Source organism: Xenopus laevis, chromosome 3L (genome assembly GCF_017654675.1).
Source record: "Xenopus laevis strain J_2021 chromosome 3L, Xenopus_laevis_v10.1, whole genome shotgun sequence".
In the NCBI taxonomy this organism is placed as follows: Eukaryota; Metazoa; Chordata; class Amphibia; order Anura; family Pipidae; genus Xenopus; species Xenopus laevis.
In genome coordinates this window covers 74,500,662-74,518,359 of record NC_054375.1, presented here as the reverse complement: position 1 = coordinate 74,518,359, position 17,698 = coordinate 74,500,662, and the positions used below count along the sequence as shown (strand labels likewise).

Here is a 17,698-nt window from a genome sequence, read left to right as displayed (position 1 = left end):
GTTTAAGATCCCATGGGTGCAAGTGCAAGAGCACCTCAGCCCTGTCCTTACTTTAGCCTTAGGGCAGGTGGTAAGGACAGGGCCCCAATGACTTAAGACACCGGTGGAGTTAAATCTGGCATCCAGTCAGTAATTAGCTTTTTTAGGTCTACTACAAGCTGGTAAATAAAACAAAACATCTGATTCTATGAGTAACTTCACAGGTGCAATTTAGTACCTAGGTTAGTAAATTAGCCCCTGTGACTAGAACGTCACTAATACTGTATCTATATGTAAATTCAAATTGTCATTTCTAGGCCAGCCTCTTGAATCGAACTGTTTTTATTTCTATAACTAATTTTGCCTTTCTTCAATCTTTGCTTATTTCTTAACAGATAGAAGAAGTAATTGATGACATAATTAGCCTAGAATCAAGTTTCAATGACGATGGCTTGAACTGCGCAGAACCTGCACTTTTGATGTCAAGTAATGTAAGTTTCCCAGTGTATCTGGAGTTTCATTAGAATGACATGTTGGTTAAATAATATATTCAAATTTTTCATACCTTCAATATTTCAACCACATCAGATTTTTGGTGCTAAAACTGATAGAGTGGTCCTCCTCTGCATGTATCACTGGTCAGCCAAGGCTTTGAAATACAACCAGCTTTATGTAGCATGGAGCTTTGTGTGCACACAGCTTAACTAGTTAGATTTATAATGATTGCTGTAATCCCATCTCCACAATATTGAAAATGCTGGTATATATATACATATGTATATGTATTTATATATACCTGCGCCCGCCCGCATCCGAATTCCCGAGTTCCTTTTATAGACCCGCACTGATCCACCCGACTGATGACTTCACAAAAGGGGAGGGCCAAGCAGGCTCGCGGCTATAAAGCCAGAAGTTGGAAGCTGGCATTTGAAGGTGGCTAACCGCGAAATGGAGTGCAAGGTCGGCCCGCAGGTCCTGCGGGTATCAGGCCTGCCCGCACATCACTATTGCACATGGACAGTTACCCATGGCATCCAATCATGAGGTCTATTTAATTTTTTTTACTTGCAGCTGATTGAATAAAACTAATCACTGATTGGTACCAAGGCCTAGGTGCAAGTGATGATAAATGAGCTCAGTTTGGTTGGGCTTCCCACCCTTCCAACCCGTCCCACCCTTCCTACCCCTCTGTCATGAGGCATGTTAAGAAACCTGTAAACATGGTGAGTGAGAGTGGAGGGTGGCATCCAAAAGACTTAGAGTGTTGTGTGGGCAGAATCACCCCTAACTCCTGGACAAGGTGAATATTTTGTGAATATATGTTTAAAAACTGCTGCTAATAGATACAATTTTGACACGAGTGTAACAAGAGCCTGAACATTTTTTGGAGGACACAGTGCACGTAGCTGCAACCACCTGCAAAGCTACACATGTCAACAACTCCTTTCCCCTACCAGAAGCTCCCACAGGTGTGAGTGTGTCAAGGAAAAAAAGAAGACGTGCGGTGAGGAGGGGGATTTGCACTCTATAGAGGAAGCTGACCCTGTCCCCTGGGCCCTCCTTCGATTCTGCGGATTCTGCTTCCTCTATAGTTAGGCCACTAAATGTTGACTGATTCTGCAATTCCACTGCAGATGGAAAAATAGACAGAAACAGCACTTACATACAGTAACTCTGTTTGCTGCAAATACCAGAATAGTTTATACAATTAACAAACTGTAGTATAATCTTTTATCAATATAGCTCTGTTTTGAAAAACAAAATTTAAATTTTTAGCACACTGAATAAAGGTGTTTAACATCCCCCTTATTCTGTGTGATTTATAGCCTTCCAATTGCCTTAGCCCAAACACGAGAAGAGGGTGCCTAATTCCTACAATGGCATCTGCCTTTGCTGGGAAGTAACAAAACAAACATTAACATCACAGTTTGCTAGCATAGAGAAAAAAACAGGCTGCCAAACAAGTATACCAAGTTATAAGCAGAAACAAAGGTCAGCTGGCTGCACAAATGATAGCTCTCCTTAACCTCCAGGGACATTTAGATGACTAGGGGTTGTGAGTGTAAGAAGGAATGGGAGAGACTTGTTGCAGGACAGTTTAAACTGGGGAGAAATTGCCAGGTAAGAAACCACTTAATCTGTGTTTGCTTTATATGGGCATACCTCTATGTTTATATTCTAGTATTCTTTATTTCATCATTCATTATTAAATATATAGTCGTGGTTTGGATTGGAATCAGTAGCAAAAACTACGAGTTGCTTTATTTTCTTTGATTGCTACTATGACTGGAAATGCAAAAACTTGAATATTTCTATATCCTGCAGAGAAAAATGCTTTGTTATCTTCCTAAGTGGTATTATTTAATATTTAACAATGCAGTGACATCCACTTGTAGTAGCTAGCTATGTATATATATATATATATATATATATATATATATATATATATATATATATATAAATAAATATGTTGCAGATATACAAACCAGCATCAGTCTTAAATTAGAACAGGCATTTCTGACCTATCACTCTCTACTTTGGTTAACTACAGCTCCCACAATCCTTGCTGGAAGTTTTAATTCACTAAGAGGGTTATTTACTAAACTCCGAATGTAATGTACATTGATGCTCTGGAAAAAGTAAGTAGCTGGCTAGCAAAGGGCACATGGGCACACTCAAACAACTCAATAAAATTGTGAACTAGCCTTTTAGATAAATACATTCCCAGGGTAGGTTATTGCATCCATTAATGATTTCAAAATGAATTTTCGAATTCAAAAACTTCGAATTTCGAAGTAATTTTTGGGTACTTCAAGCATTGAATAGGCCAAAATCCGATTCGAATTGAAAAAACTTTGAATAATCGACCATTCGAAAATTGAAGTACTGTCTCTTTAAAAAACTTCTAATTAGACTCTTCGCCACCTTAAACCTGCCGAATTGCTATGAATTGAAGCCAAAGTTTTTTTTTGAAAATAGTTCGATCGATCGAATAAATCGGTCAAATTGTTCGATTCGAACAATTTCTACGATTGATCGAACGATTTTAAGTCGATCGAAAACAGCTAAATTCAAAAAAAAACTTTGACTATCGAATTTTTTCAATTCGATGGCCGAATTTCGAAGTTTTAACAATTCAAAATTCGACCCTTAGTAAATGTGCCCCTTATTGTAGAATGGGAGCTCCACAAATGAGACAAATGTTAAACTTTAAGTTGAAAAATGTGCTGACATGCTAATTAATACATGATTGTTTAAACGAGTCCAGCGAGTGAATGCAGCAGTGCATCGTGTATAGAAAAATGCAGAACTGTACACTTTTCCTATTGTGTTAAACTGTGGTCTCACATTTTTCAATCTTGTTAGTTTTTGTTATTTTAGATTTACCAGCCCAGCTCCCTTTAGCAGAAAATACAGTAATGAGGCAACTCTGCATCCCTGCCAGCCCTTAAGGTGGCCATACACGGATAGATCCGCTCGTTTGGTGATGTCGCCAAACGAGCGGATCTCCCTCCGATATGCTCACCTTGAGGTGGGCAATATCGGGCTGATCCGATCGTGGGCCCTAGGGCCCAACGATCGGATCCTAGCGTTCGCCAAACGGGCGGTCGGATCGCGGGACCGCATCAACGAACAGATGCGGCCGCGATCCGACGGGATTTTTAATCCCATCCGATCGAGATCTGGCCGACTTTCGGACAGATCTCGATCGGGGAAGCCCGTCGGGGGCCCCCATACACGGGCCAATAAGCTGCCGACTCGGTCTGTCGGCAGCTTTTATCGGCCCGTGTATGGCCACCTTTAGGCTACTATGCAAGTTAAGGACCTGGGACCTGTTATCCAAAATGCTTGGGACCCGAGGTTTTCTGGATAACAGATCTTTCTATAATTTGGATCTTTATACCTTAGTCTACTAGAAAATCCCATTCATTAAACCCCACGGGCTGGGTTTGCTTTTAATAAGGATTAATTATATCTTGGTTGGGATCTAGTACAAGGTACTGTTTTATTATTACAGAGAGAAAGGAAATAATTTTTAAACATTTTGATTTCCATAGACCATAGGCTTCAATGCATTTCAGTGTATTTTAGTCGTTTTTTTAAATTTTCGCCAAAGCGAAACAGGTCAGCTTCACAAATTATTTGGATAAAATGGAGTCTATGGGAGACGGCCTTTCCATAATTTGGAACTTTCTGGATAACTGGTTGAGGAGGAATAGAGGAGCCTTCCTAATTAGTATGTATGCCATTATTCCGTTACTGTGTTGTATTCAAAAGGATGATTTTGCATACCCCATCATGTATCTGTATTAAGCCTGGAAGCCTGCACTGTCAAACACATAATAGGTATTATTAATAAAATGCAATATGTTGTAAAACTGATATGACTCAAATACAAGCCAAAAGGAGGACTTGCAAGCTGTGTTGGGCTGAGGAAAGATCTTTCATCCCATCATATTGCAGCAAAACTGGAGAGTAAGGTGTAAAGGGGGGATTCTTATTATAATTATTGTATAGGTATTTAGCCCATAATACTTATAATGATGGTTTATAATCTCTTATTGTTTCATGGGTCACCTGAAATGATCTCAATATTTCAAACAGTAAAACAGCAGCTGGTATAGCCTTGTCCTTACCTCAATTCACTTTGTCTGTAATTAATATCTGACGTATAACAGGACAGCAACTACAATTTTTTCTTTTGGTGGGTAGTCCTCTAGCACCACAACAACCCTAGACAAAAGTATGGCTGGGGCTGCTGGGACTTGTGTTTCCTAAATAAAAGTTCTCCTGTTATCTCTACTATACTCTGCATTCTTGTACAAGTAGCATTAAATAATATTTTAGTCTATGGATCTCTTTCAGCTTTCACTCTCAAGCAATATTCTGGATATTTACAACAGTGACCAAAGCTCAGACATGGGACTTTCGAATAACGTGTGCCCTAGTATGGGAGTGAAAAGGGAAGTTACAGGTAATGCGCTTATAATAAATTATAATGCCATGTAATACATTTTAATCATTTACCCTAAAGATTTGGATATCTCTTCCTGTTCCTCCATGCTAAAACATTGATTCTGTGTCTTCCTACCTCTGTTAGTACCACGGGTCATTCCTAATAAACTCTATTTTAGTAACAAGAGGGTAGAGAGCAACAGACATGTTTATAGTGTACACTTAATTTAGAAACATAAGGACACTGCTGGTTTTATGATCTATATGAATATCATGCAGTTCTGAAATCAAATTATTTCGGGAAACACAAGATTCATTGAGACGTTGGCTTGGGATGAACTGTATAAATTAATTATCTCCTATTTAATTTTTCCATGCTAGAACAAACGGCTTTTTTAGGCTTACAGAAACTCTATTCAATAAGTATCTATATTAACGGATTAACAGCTTGACAAGTTACATTCAATTAGTCGTCCAAATCCTAAAATCTTCTACTGTTTGCTAATGTCAGGGATATGAAACACAAGGTTATTTCAGTAGAATATTTTGGAAATCTGATTATCATTTAAGTAGGGGAATGTAAGCAACTAAAGCTACTGCTAAACAGCAAAGAGTTTTTTGTATAGAAAAACTACATTTTTCATATAATAATTAGCTATACAGACAATATGCTGAGAGATACTCACACACAGTTTTTTTTTTTAAAAAAATTCTAGGTAATGCAGCATCCCCAGAACCAATATTAAGTACAGATTTTCTACCAATACAATGGTACAGCCCACACAACAAACACCCCATTATATACCCCATGGAAACACATCAAACTCAAAAAAAAAAAAAAATCACTTGAGATCTGTGCATATCTATAGGCTTAAAAACATTATGGGACAAATTAGGACTTCTGCCTATACCTAGAGAGAGTTTTCTAGCACAGAATCAAGCTAAGGAGCTATTTGTTTTGGTAAAATATATCCTTGGATTATCAGTAGTGGAGTCGATTTTTACAATGTTTCAGTGTTAGCCTTTTGAAATAAAGACCCATGTTACATTTGAGTCAACCAACAAACAGCCCATGTGCTATCTGTTATTTATAGAGATACAATTTAGACTTATTTTGTAGCCCATATTGTAACATATTGCCTGTATGTAGCCTGTTGCTGTCAGAGAGATACAACGTATATGGCCAACTATTATTTTTACCCAACTTTCTTGGAAATGAATAAAAACTTCCCAATCTTCCCAATGGCATGTGGAATTTTCAGAAATTTTACTAGCCACATTATTATGCTTTCAAGTACATGCCATCAAAAGCCCCAAAATCACCTCTTGCCCCTATAAGAATCACCTGAAAGCACAAGCATTTCGCTTCTCTTTGTCTGAAGATGTGTAATGGCATGTTATTCATTGAAGATAGTTTGACAAGTGCTTGCATGGAGTTCTCAAAATGGGCAAAAGAGGGAAATTGTGAGCATTTTGATGGCACATATTTCAGTTAGTAAAAATTTCTCAGGCAAATGCCCCAAATCCTTCCAAGTACCATCGCCCCAAAGGTGCAATGGCACCTATATATTTAGAATACTGATAATTGATTTAGTTTTTCATGGACTGTGTCTTATGTACCATGTAGCATTATTTTATAATGTCTTTCCACTAACTCACAATTTTTTTTACCAGACACAGATACCCGAGCAATGGTGAAAGAAAGACAAAAAAAGGACAACCACAATCTCAGTGAGTATACGTTTTCATGAAAACTGAGGGGTCATTGACAACCACAAGGGCAGTTGTGTGCCTGCAGATTGCCCAGCAGTCAGTTGCACAAAAAAAAACATTCATTAATGGTATTTGTGCCAACACGCATCAATTGCACTTCAGTATAGTTGCCTTCCTCTTCCTCCAGTTCCAAATCAAGCCCTGCTGTGCCTATTGACACCAGGTGAAACCTGAAGGTAACGCATGTGCCCCTTATGATTTTACCATTTTTCATTAACTACTTGAAAACATGTATTATATAGAAGATATTAAAGACTGATTCCATTTTTTTTAATACAGAGACTTAGTTAGAGGCCTGTGCAGGCTGCTGTGATTTACAGTATAAGCTAGTAGATGGCTGCCCACCCCCCTCACTCATGCAGCTACTAATTTCTCTGTTTAAAATACTCGAATATTGTCCCTAGTTCCATTCTGTGCAGGGAAATAGGAGAGAGTATTAGGAGGTGGTACTACACTCTGCCTCTGTCCCTTGATGACAATGGGGCAAATTCATTAACCTACGAAAATTTGCCAGCGACGGCTTCGCTCACAGCGCAACACTTCGCCATGCGTAGATACACCAGGACAATGATTATTTACTAAAATCCGAAGTTGTATCCAGGGCTTTGAACACTTTTGAAGTTACGCTATCGTTACTATGCCAAGTGAAGCGAAGGTTGCGCTAGCGTTGCCTAATTTGCATACGAAGGGAAGTTAAAATGCAATGGACGTATATGTTGCAGCAAAAACATTACACTACACAATCCCGGAAAACCTTAATAAAATAAAATAGAGTTGTTATATTGCCCTACACATGAGCCCACTGTATAGTTTATGTGCCATATGTCAGGAAATGTAGTCACTTCGCTGCCATTTGCCCCAATGAGTGAAGTGAAGCAGTAAAAACAAAATATACAGTTTACAAGTTTCAACTAGAATGCAAAGGGTACTCTACCTATTTTAAATCTTTATTGATTATTGTTTATGGGAATACATTATAAAATATTATTAAGGGGGTCCCTAATGGTCACTGAAGATCCTGTATAAATGTACATAAGTACTTACTCTATAAAAAACATTACAGTAATACCACTACTGTTTGCAATAAATGTGCTTGTTTTTTTTTTGACAGTTGAGCGACGGAGGAGATACAATATTAACCACAGAATTAAAGAACTTGGAACACTAATCCCAAAATCCAATGATCCGTGAGTACAAACAAATTTCTTTTACGGAGGGATTGATATGTATTTCATTTTTTTTATATTACTTTCAAATATTGTGCAAATATATTTTTAAACTGTTATTACTACATGATCGTTTCAGTTAGCATACAGTTATGCATCCTAAATTCAATTTGCCTTGTGGGTTCATCATATTGCTCACCAATCACTAGAGAAGAGTTTGTTCCCTATTTTGTGAAATGTAGAAGCAGAGATTGTGCAGACAGAGGAACTGGTTGTTTCACAATTGGTACATTTGTTAAATGAAACAGATAGGACTACTTCAAGTTGCAGTTTTAAAAGCTGTGTGCGCTCTGAAATTAGATTCATCCTATGGAGGGATATGCAGGTCATCTTGATTAGACCCCAATTTAATCAAATAATTCACAGTTTTTAAAATGATTTCTTTTTTCTCTGTAAAACAGTAGCTTGCACTTGATCCCAACTAAGATTAATTAATCCTTATTGGAAACAAAACTAGTCTATTGGGTGTATTTAATGTTTAAATTACATTTTAGTGGATATAGTACTATAGTTCTATAGTATGAAGATTCAAATTACAGATAGATCCCTTATCCAAAAAATCCCAAATCCTAATCCATGCCTGTACATACATGTGGGTATGTTTAAACAGAAGATATGAGTGGAATAATAATTTGCAGTTAGTACATATGCACATTAACAATGTATACTTCACTGAAATAGTGTGAGAAAGTATTTGCCTAGATTTTCACACTAGCAACAGTTTTTAAAACACTGACTACACAAAATTAAACAAGTATTCAAAAGCTATTTGTTTTTAGAAAAGGTCCCTACTACCACTTATATGAATCCCACACTGTATAAAGAATTGGATATTTAAAATGGTCTTTAAATAAAAGCTTCCTGAATAGCAAGCAATGTGCAGTCCTTACTTCGATTAATATGTACGTATAGCACATAGATTTGTATCATAAAGTTAATAATAAAAGCAATTTTCACTTATAAAAATATAGAAACTGTAATGTTGGAATCGTGATAATGCATTTAGTATTCCCACAAAAAAAAGTCACTCTATTCGTTTCTTTTGACACATATTTTCATTCTTAGATCTTATTGCTTCAGAATGGAAATTTTAATAGAATAGTTAAGAAGCCCATGTATGGTAAAATTGATCCAAGAGTGAATAATAGTCATGTAAATCATTATTTCAGGTTAATGTAAAAGATTTTGTAAGTTCTTATGAATTCTGCTGATGCGCACAATTGAAAAAAGGTTATTTCTCCATTTTGCAGTGATATGCGCTGGAACAAAGGAACTATTTTAAAAGCTTCGGTAGAATACATCAAATGGTTACAAAAAGAACAACAAAGAGGTCGAGAATTAGAACACAGACAGAAAAAATTAGAGCAAGCTAACAGAAGATTGCTGCTTCGTATTCAGGTTGGTGAAAGATAAGAATGAACTACAAAGTTACCGAAATTGTCTCCATCAATCTTATCTAATGATATCACTTATTTATTGTTCCCATTTAACACTGGGGCCATCTGCTGCTTAAAGGGTGCTTAACCTTCTACATAGATCACTTAAATGAACATATTCAGATATGGTTAACACTTGAAGAATTTACACTGTCTAACTGTGGTCATTTGTTTAACTTATATCAGAATACACTCTGTATGAGATGAAAAGATAAATGGCTCCCAGATAATGTTCTTTTAGGAAGAAGCTAATATCATTTTAAGGCAAGATTGTTGCTGTACATTTTGGGCAAGATCTGTGAGCAAGGTATAACATTTAATTCAACACGTTTGATTACAAGATGGTGGAACATCTATGGCTGCTGTTCCCTTCATTTCCATTGTGATACCCACCGAATAAATACTGCTTACCCAATGCTGACATATAAAAATCTTTAGGATAGTACGAACAGGTCACAAAAATGTTGTGACCTGTGTATTTAGCCTAAAGCCTTGTGCCTTATATAGTGATATAGTTGAAATGCCAGCTAATGATTTCATAATGATTCTCATTTTAGGAACTTGAAATACAAGCTCGAGCTCATGGCCTTCCCATGCCAACATTATGTACAGTTGAAATAGCATCTCAAGTCATCAAACAGCAAACATACCGGGAAGATATGGCTCAGGATTATGCTTCTCAACTTCCAGTTTCCATTGGACAAACCACAGACTTGTGTGATGTATCAACGTCATTTTCCGATCCACTATCCCATTTCACAGATTTATCCTTTACTGCAGCTTTAAAAGAACAAATGTTGGAAGAAATGTCTCCATATGGAGCTGATCCCTTTCTCTCTGCAACGTCCCCGGACCTGTCCAAAGGCAGCAGCAGAAGAAGCAGCTTCAGCACAGATGATGGGGATGATCTTTAAAGGAAAACATAAAAACAAAACATGAAAGAGACACTGCCTGTAGCACCTAATAAGTAAGAACGCCAAGGTGTCTTCTAATCATGAGCAGATTTAAGAGTTCAACTTTTTTTTACTTTGTAAATATTGTCAGAAAGCATAGAAAAATAATTTCTTGTAACTGCAATTATATCTGTCTAGTGAAAGGAAACCTTTCCCACTGTTATTTTATTTTGTAGTGTATATATATTATTTTTTCATAATGTACATTTGAGATTTTCATGTTATGATTTATTGTTTAAGAAAATACATTTAGTCCATATTCAAATGTAATTTTGTCAATGGATGTCTTTCATAACTACATTTGTAGTTATAAGGATTCATTTTGCATATAGGGAAACTGGGCCTTTGCACCCAGTGCACCTTGCCACTCCTAAGTCGCACCTGATGCCCACAGATGCATACCTTCCGAATGACCCTGCACTTTTGTAACTATTTAAGATAAGCAAAGATACAATTGTAACCATTTAAGATAATCAGGTCTCTTGGTCTCAGCTTAAAGGGCATCTTCATTAGCAAAACTGTAATAACGTAAAAAAATGGTACAAACCAGAATTTTGTAGAGCAGGCACTGAAACAAAGGCATTCTTTCACCAGGCAGTAGATATAGGAAAAATGATTTATTATTCCACATGTATAGCCTTACGCGTTTCCTGTCATGAGTGTTTACTAATAATGAGTTTTGTTGTGATCTGACTTCAGGACTGAGGTGTACCAAGATGGCACACACTACCTCATAATGGGGGTGTGGTCCTCGCCCTAATACAGTCGTATGTTCTTAATTGACTGTTTGTTGTTGATTTGTTAATTGGAAGATTGGAAGTGTTATGTGATTGGTGTAGTGATGTTTAAATATAATGTTTAGAACTGCTTGCAGTTAGCCTATGACTACAAGTGTTTGTAACACAAAATGCGTAAGGCTATACATGTGCTATACATGTGACATAATAAATAATTTTACCAATATATACTGCCTGGTGGAAGAGTGCCTTTGTTTGAGTGCCTGCTCTACAAAATTCTGGTTTGAACTGCTCCCTTTGATGAAGGCGCAGGGCAGTGCACCTGGGCCTCCTCCTTGATTGGTGAGTCCCTATGTGATACAGGACTATCTTTATTTGTAAACGTAAGAAATGGCTCTTAAAACCCCAGAAATGTGTTCAGACTTTCCATAACCTGCCAAATCTTGTAAAATGGACATGATATTTAGGGGGTGTGGCCACAAAATGGGCATGATCAAAAACATTTGCTGTATTCAAATGTTGGGAGGTGTGCAAATACAACTCTTTGTTCTCACTGAATGGAGCACAAAGAGATGTGCTTGTCTGTATAAAGTGCTTCATACTAGAAGCACTGTATATATAGCTTGTTCTCAGTGTCTCTGTGTCACCTTTAGCAGTGCCTCTGTATTACCTTTATTGGTGCATCTGCCACAAGGACTCTGTTCTGTACCAGCAATAGATGTATATGCTATATGTACTATTGGGTACATAGCATTGGAATTAGTAAATGTCTAGCTATTGTGAAGCAAAAAAAAAAAATCAATGATGAATGTTAATAAGATTGTTTTACTCACCAAAAATCCATTTGGAATCAAATGGATTTGGAGCAAACTTTATCAAAAATCTAATAGGTTTGACCAATAACCCTTGACTGGACCATTATGAATGAAATGATGGTGCTGTTATATTTATAATACTTCTGCTTTATCTGGGCTCATTATGCTCTCATTATGCTCTCAGCATATACTGTACCAAAGAAGTAATCAATTTTACAATAAAATTGCACTGGAAGAGTTGGATTGTTATAGTATATCCATGAATACTGAAATTTGTCCTGTAACATAAAAGAGCTTTAAATATGCCATTTATTCTTAACCTATGCTCACTCCATTTTTCTGTTACAGTAAAATATTTGACATGCCTATGTAAAGATAAGTGCTGGTGGTTATGCTAAATAATGGTTTGCATGCCAGAGCTTGCCTTTATTTGCTCTCTACTCCAATCACAGGGTAGTTTAAGTGCTCATTTGGTTTGGTGCTCAAAGGAGAGACAAAAGCGGAGTATATGACGTCGCACAATCCCAAATTACCCCAGTATTAAACGTTGTGTGTGCCTGCTTAAGATGATCGACTCGGAATTAAACTAAACAAACAAACCAATGTGTTCACGTTGTGATCATACCATTCATGTCTTCTGTGATTGTCAGAAAGAAATTAAATAAAGTGCATTATTTGGAAAATTCATGGTGACTTAATATTTAAAGTGCATGGTGCTTGATTGTGAGCATAAAAAAGTGCTTGAGCTAGCAGTTTGGGCTGATTAAAGAGACTCGTAAAAAATAACTTTTATTAAATCTACTAAAATTTCATTAGTAAAAGGGAATTGAGAGTAACAAACACTAAAAACAATTAAAAGACGAGGGTGGAAATCGGATCTGGATTAAGTGTGAAAGGGGATGACAGTGTAAGTGTTACCTTAGACTGTTCCCTTATCGATCCCACGACACCCGTTTCCCTATACTGGCTAAATAGTAGTCAGGGAGTACATTAAGGATAGGTTAGCACAGAAGCAGTGATCTCCAAAGAGATTAAGCAAAGGTAAGCGAGGATTGGGGGTTATGAGGAGATGCCCCTGGATCGACAGGCGTGATATGTCAGCCACTATACAGTGTGGTGTGCGCAAAGTTAACTAACACTGTGTCCTCTCAGAGGCGCCTAAATCGTTATGGCCTAATCCCTAGACACTATATAGGCAACACACCATGCTGACAGATCCGCTGAACAGTGCAGACTGAGGAAAGATTCCCCCACCCCGAAAATATCATCCGTTCCTCCCCCCTTGCTCCTCTGACCCACTGCGTGCTTAAATGAAGTTCCTTACAGGCACTGTAGCTTAACCGCTAACTTAGCGATTTAAAAACTGGGAACCATAAGGAACTTCATTTAAGCACGCAGTGGGTCAGAGGAGCAAGGGGGGAGGAACGGATGATATTTTCGGGGTGGGGGAATCTTTCCTCAGTCTGCACTGTTCAGCGGATCTGTCAGCATGGTGTGTTGCCTATATAGTGTCTAGGGATTAGGCCATAACGATTTAGGCGCCTCTGAGAGGACACAGTGTTAGTTAACTTTGCGCACACCACACTGTATAGTGGCTGACATATCACGCCTGTCGATCCAGGGGCATCTCCTCATAACCCCCAATCCTCGCTTACCTTTGCTTAATCTCTTTGGAGATCACTGCTTCTGTGCTAACCTATCCTTAATGTACTCCCTGACTACTATTTAGCCAGTATAGGGAAACGGGTGTCGTGGGATCGATAAGGGAACAGTCTAAGGTAACACTTACACTGTCATCCCCTTTCACACTTAATCCAGATCCGATTTCCACCCTCGTCTTTTAATTGTTTTTAGTGTTTGTTACTCTCAATTCCCTTTTACTAATGAAATTTTAGTAGATTTAATAAAAGTTATTTTTTACGAGTCTCTTTAATCAGCCCAAACTGCTAGCTCAAGCACTTTTTTATGCTCACAATCAAGCACCATGCACTTTAAATATTAAGTCACCATGAATTTTCCAAATAATGCACTTTATTTAATTTCTTTCTGACAATCACAGAAGACATGAATGGTATGATCACAACGTGAACACATTGGTTTGTTTGTTTAGTTTAATTCCGAGTCGATCATCTTAAGCAGGCACACACAACGTTTAATACTGGGGTAATTTGGGATTGTGCGACGTCATATACTCCGCTTTTGTCTCTCCTTTGAGCACCAAACCAAATATGTATATAGGAGTGGTCAGCACATCCATGCCCATTTGTTTCTGACTCTCGGTTTAGGGGCAACCCTAAGTAAAAACAACTGGTTAGAAGGTGCGGCTACCAACTTTAGTATTTTTCTTTTCTTCCAGTCTGACATTGAATTAAATTATTTTCTATAATATTTCTTTCTTTTTAGAATATGCTCTATAAGCTGACAAACATTTTACAATTTAAGGCCTACAGACAATTTATTTCAGATGTAAGAAACCAAAGGTGATTTGATTTACTCCTAGACTGTGATGACTTTTTGTAGACTGTGAGTTTTATTGCATACATGCGCTGTTACCCACCAAGGGGTTTACCATACTAAGGATACCATCTCTACCATGCCAACAAATCCCAGCCATCTGACCTGCTGTACCTGCTGGGATCCCCTTCAAGCACCCATATGCTGCCACACTTTCCAGACAAATTTCAATACATCTTTAATGACCATATTCAAGAGATCCAGCTCTATCTGGCTATACTTCATCTGTCTTAAAATCCTAAAAACTCTTTGTGCCAAACTATTGTCCCACTCATTTAATTAAATTCCTGACTGTTTGAATAATGGGTGGTACCATTTCATACACATAAACCTCCTAACCCTTATCCATTCTAACCTTACCCCTTCTACCCAAAGTCCTGTACCTGTAAAACATATATTACTTATATTACCTTATAAATCCATTATAAAGGGATTGTGACATGATTTTTATTGTGTAGTTTTTTCTAAATTACATTGTGTTAGGGAGCTTATATCTTGTTGCATACCCATTGTTCTGATGATGAGCTGCTGGGGGAAAATGAGGGGTGTGATATCATTCCAACTTGTAGTGCAGCAATAAAGAGCCAAGTCACATGACTGGAGGCATCTGGGAAATTGACAATATGTCTAACCCCATGTCAGATTTCAAAATATAAAAAAATCAGTTTGCTATTTTGAAAAATGGATTCAGTGCAGGATTCTGCTTGAGCAACATCATTAACTAACTGATGCATTTTCAAAAAAAACTTTTTCCTGTGACATAATCCATTTATAAATTAATATGTAGACACATGAAACATTTTTTAAACTTTTTATTCCCCCCCTCTGAGGTCTAACATAAGGCCTGAATCTTTGGGCTACCCAATGGCCTATTTTGTGAATCATATCATCTCCAAGTCTCCATCTGGCTGCCTCAGTTGCCACACCAATTCCAAATGGATTGCTGCTATATTTTGCATATACTGTGTCAAATTACTTTTTGAGAATCGCTATAAATTAGAAACATAACTTGGGCGAGTCATCCTTATCAATCCTCTAATACAACACAAGGTACGCCATTTGCAGTGGCTGTTTATAAACAGCCAGAATACTGTTTTTGTGCCCTCTGGTGAGTTTTAAACCCACCCATGGGGGGACCCTTGGAAAGGACTGTGAGCTAATACATGCTGTATACGCTTGATAACCTTTGCTTTTTAAAAGGCACCGGAATTGTCAGGCAATACCAGAAATTGAACCATCATCTGCTTGTTGAACTGCACCTCCAAGCCACTGGGGCTTCTTGGAGTCAATGTGGGTTTGTTATGCCGATGGACTTATGCTACCTCTCTCTGCAACTCTTTTGCCCCACCTTCCTCATTTACTTCCAGGGGCAGATTCACTAAGGGTCGAATTTCGAAGTTAAAAATACTTCGAAATTCGACCCTCGAATTGAAATGCTTCGACTTCGAATATCGAAGTCGAAGGATTTAGCGCTAAACGTTCGTTCGATCGATCGAAGGATTTTTCGTTTGATCGAACGATTAAATCCTTCGAATCGAACGATTCGAAGGATTTTAATCCAACGATCGAAGGAAAATCCTTCGATCAAAAAAAGGTTAGCAAACCTATGGGGACCTTCCCCATAGGCTAACATTGACTTCGGTAGGTTTTATCTGCCGAAGTAGGGGGTCGAAGTTTTTTTTAAAGGGAAAGTACTTCGACTATCGAATGGTCGAATAGTCGAACGATTTTTCGTTCGAAACGTTCGAATCGAAGTCGAAGGTCGTAGTCGAAGGTCGAAGTAGCCCATTCGATGGTCGAAGTACCCAAAAAATACTTCGAAATTCGAAGTATTTTTCATTCGAATCCTTCACTCGAGCTTAGTGAATGGGCCCCCCAGTGTTCTAATGAACAATTTAGCCTCTTTATAAGCCTGTTACAAACAACTAGGGATGCACCGAATCCACTATTTTGATTTCTGCCGAACCCCCGAATCCTTTGTGGAAGATTCACTGAATACTGAATTTAATCTGAGTCCTAATTTGAATATGCATATCAGAAATGGGGATCGGAAAAGAGAACCGTATGCTGTTCATGCAGTTAGACATTTTTTACTTCCTTGTTTTGTGACAAAATAACTCCCGAAACGCGTTAGGTTTTTCCAGCAGGAACTCCAATAAACCCCATCTTCAGAAGTGCCGTCTGCCTTTCGAGTCTTTGTTCCGATTGGTTCAGCCAGGCACAAGGATTTGACTGAATCAAAACAGGACAAATCCTGACCAAATACCGAACTGAATCCTGGATTTGGTGCATCCCTACAAGCAACTCCCGGTGGCTTGATCATTGAGCTTCCCAGCCAGATCAAGCCTGCTTCATTGTATACCTGTCTCGTTGTCATTGTCTCATGAGTCCTCTCCCTGTTCCTGTGCCCTAGTCCCGGTTTCATATCTAATTCTTGTGGATCTCTCAGTACTGAGCTTGGCCCGCTCACAGTACATTCCTACTGACTCCCTGTCTACTTTGTGTGATCCCCAGTACTAACCTCAGCCTATTTCCTGAACTTTCCCTCTGGACTTTCACTCTGGACTTCTGCCTGTTCCAACCTCGGCTATTTTATTGGACCTTCACTGCTAGCTGCCTGTCCAGAAGGTTGGCCTGTTTACTGGACTCTGTTGGTTACCACATTAATAGTCTGTTTATTCATTTGGTTTCTGTTTTTGCACCTTTTTCATTAAACCATTCGCTCCAATATGACTTCCGAACTCTGCTGTCCTATTTATGGTTATGAATAAGATTACCCAGCATAGAGGCTCCCTTTTACTTGCCTGTCCTCAGTGACAGAACGTAACAGCACTGTGGTGTGTTGCCTGGTACCTTGATTGCTCTTGCTATCCCACTGGGTGATACATTTCTGTGGCAACCATAAATGTTTACATACATAGAACATATAGTTACATACATAATGAACAGTACCATGGATGCATGGATCAACAAAACCACGAGGTTCTCTGTATTGTGTGCCAGCGCATGTGTTGCCATTCTGCTTAAGAGATGGGATAACCAGTAGCTCAATCTCACGTGAGCCTGCAGCTTTCTTTTAGACAGAAGAGAAACAGCGCAGAGACACCATGCTTTCCTTGCTTCAAGAAAATGTAACTTTATTAACACTTCTGTATTAGCAGACAAAGATCATGTTACATAACACTGTATCAGAGAGCACACCCATTTTTTTGATCCTCTTCAGGGCAGAGGGTTCCCCACCTCTCCTATAGCTATTTAAGAAAAGGCAATGCTCTTAAAATTAGTTGATTTTTTTTGTTGAGTGTTTTT

At 38.2% G+C, this 17,698-nt stretch overlaps 1 protein-coding gene across 3 annotated transcripts in view; it reads left to right on the top strand.

The window, feature by feature from the left end:
- LOC108711135 (transcription factor EC) overlaps positions 1-12,194 on the top strand; it is a 33,326-nt gene extending 21,132 nt beyond the window's left edge. For 2 of the 3 annotated variants that reach the window (XM_018252556.2, XM_018252557.2), the window contains exons 3-8: positions 375-470; positions 4,846-4,954; positions 6,610-6,666; positions 7,820-7,895; positions 9,185-9,332; positions 9,928-12,194. In XM_018252556.2, the coding sequence (XP_018108045.1) occupies positions 375-470; positions 4,846-4,954; positions 6,610-6,666; positions 7,820-7,895; positions 9,185-9,332; positions 9,928-10,284 (843 nt within the window). In that variant the 3' untranslated portion in view covers positions 10,285-12,194. Of the gene's footprint in view, positions 1-374; positions 471-1,848; positions 2,101-4,845; positions 4,955-6,609; positions 6,667-7,819; positions 7,896-9,184; positions 9,333-9,927 lie in introns of those variants that run through there. The other variant, XM_018252558.1, reaches the window with a different exon arrangement.
- The last annotated feature ends 5,504 nt before the right edge of the window (positions 12,195-17,698 follow it).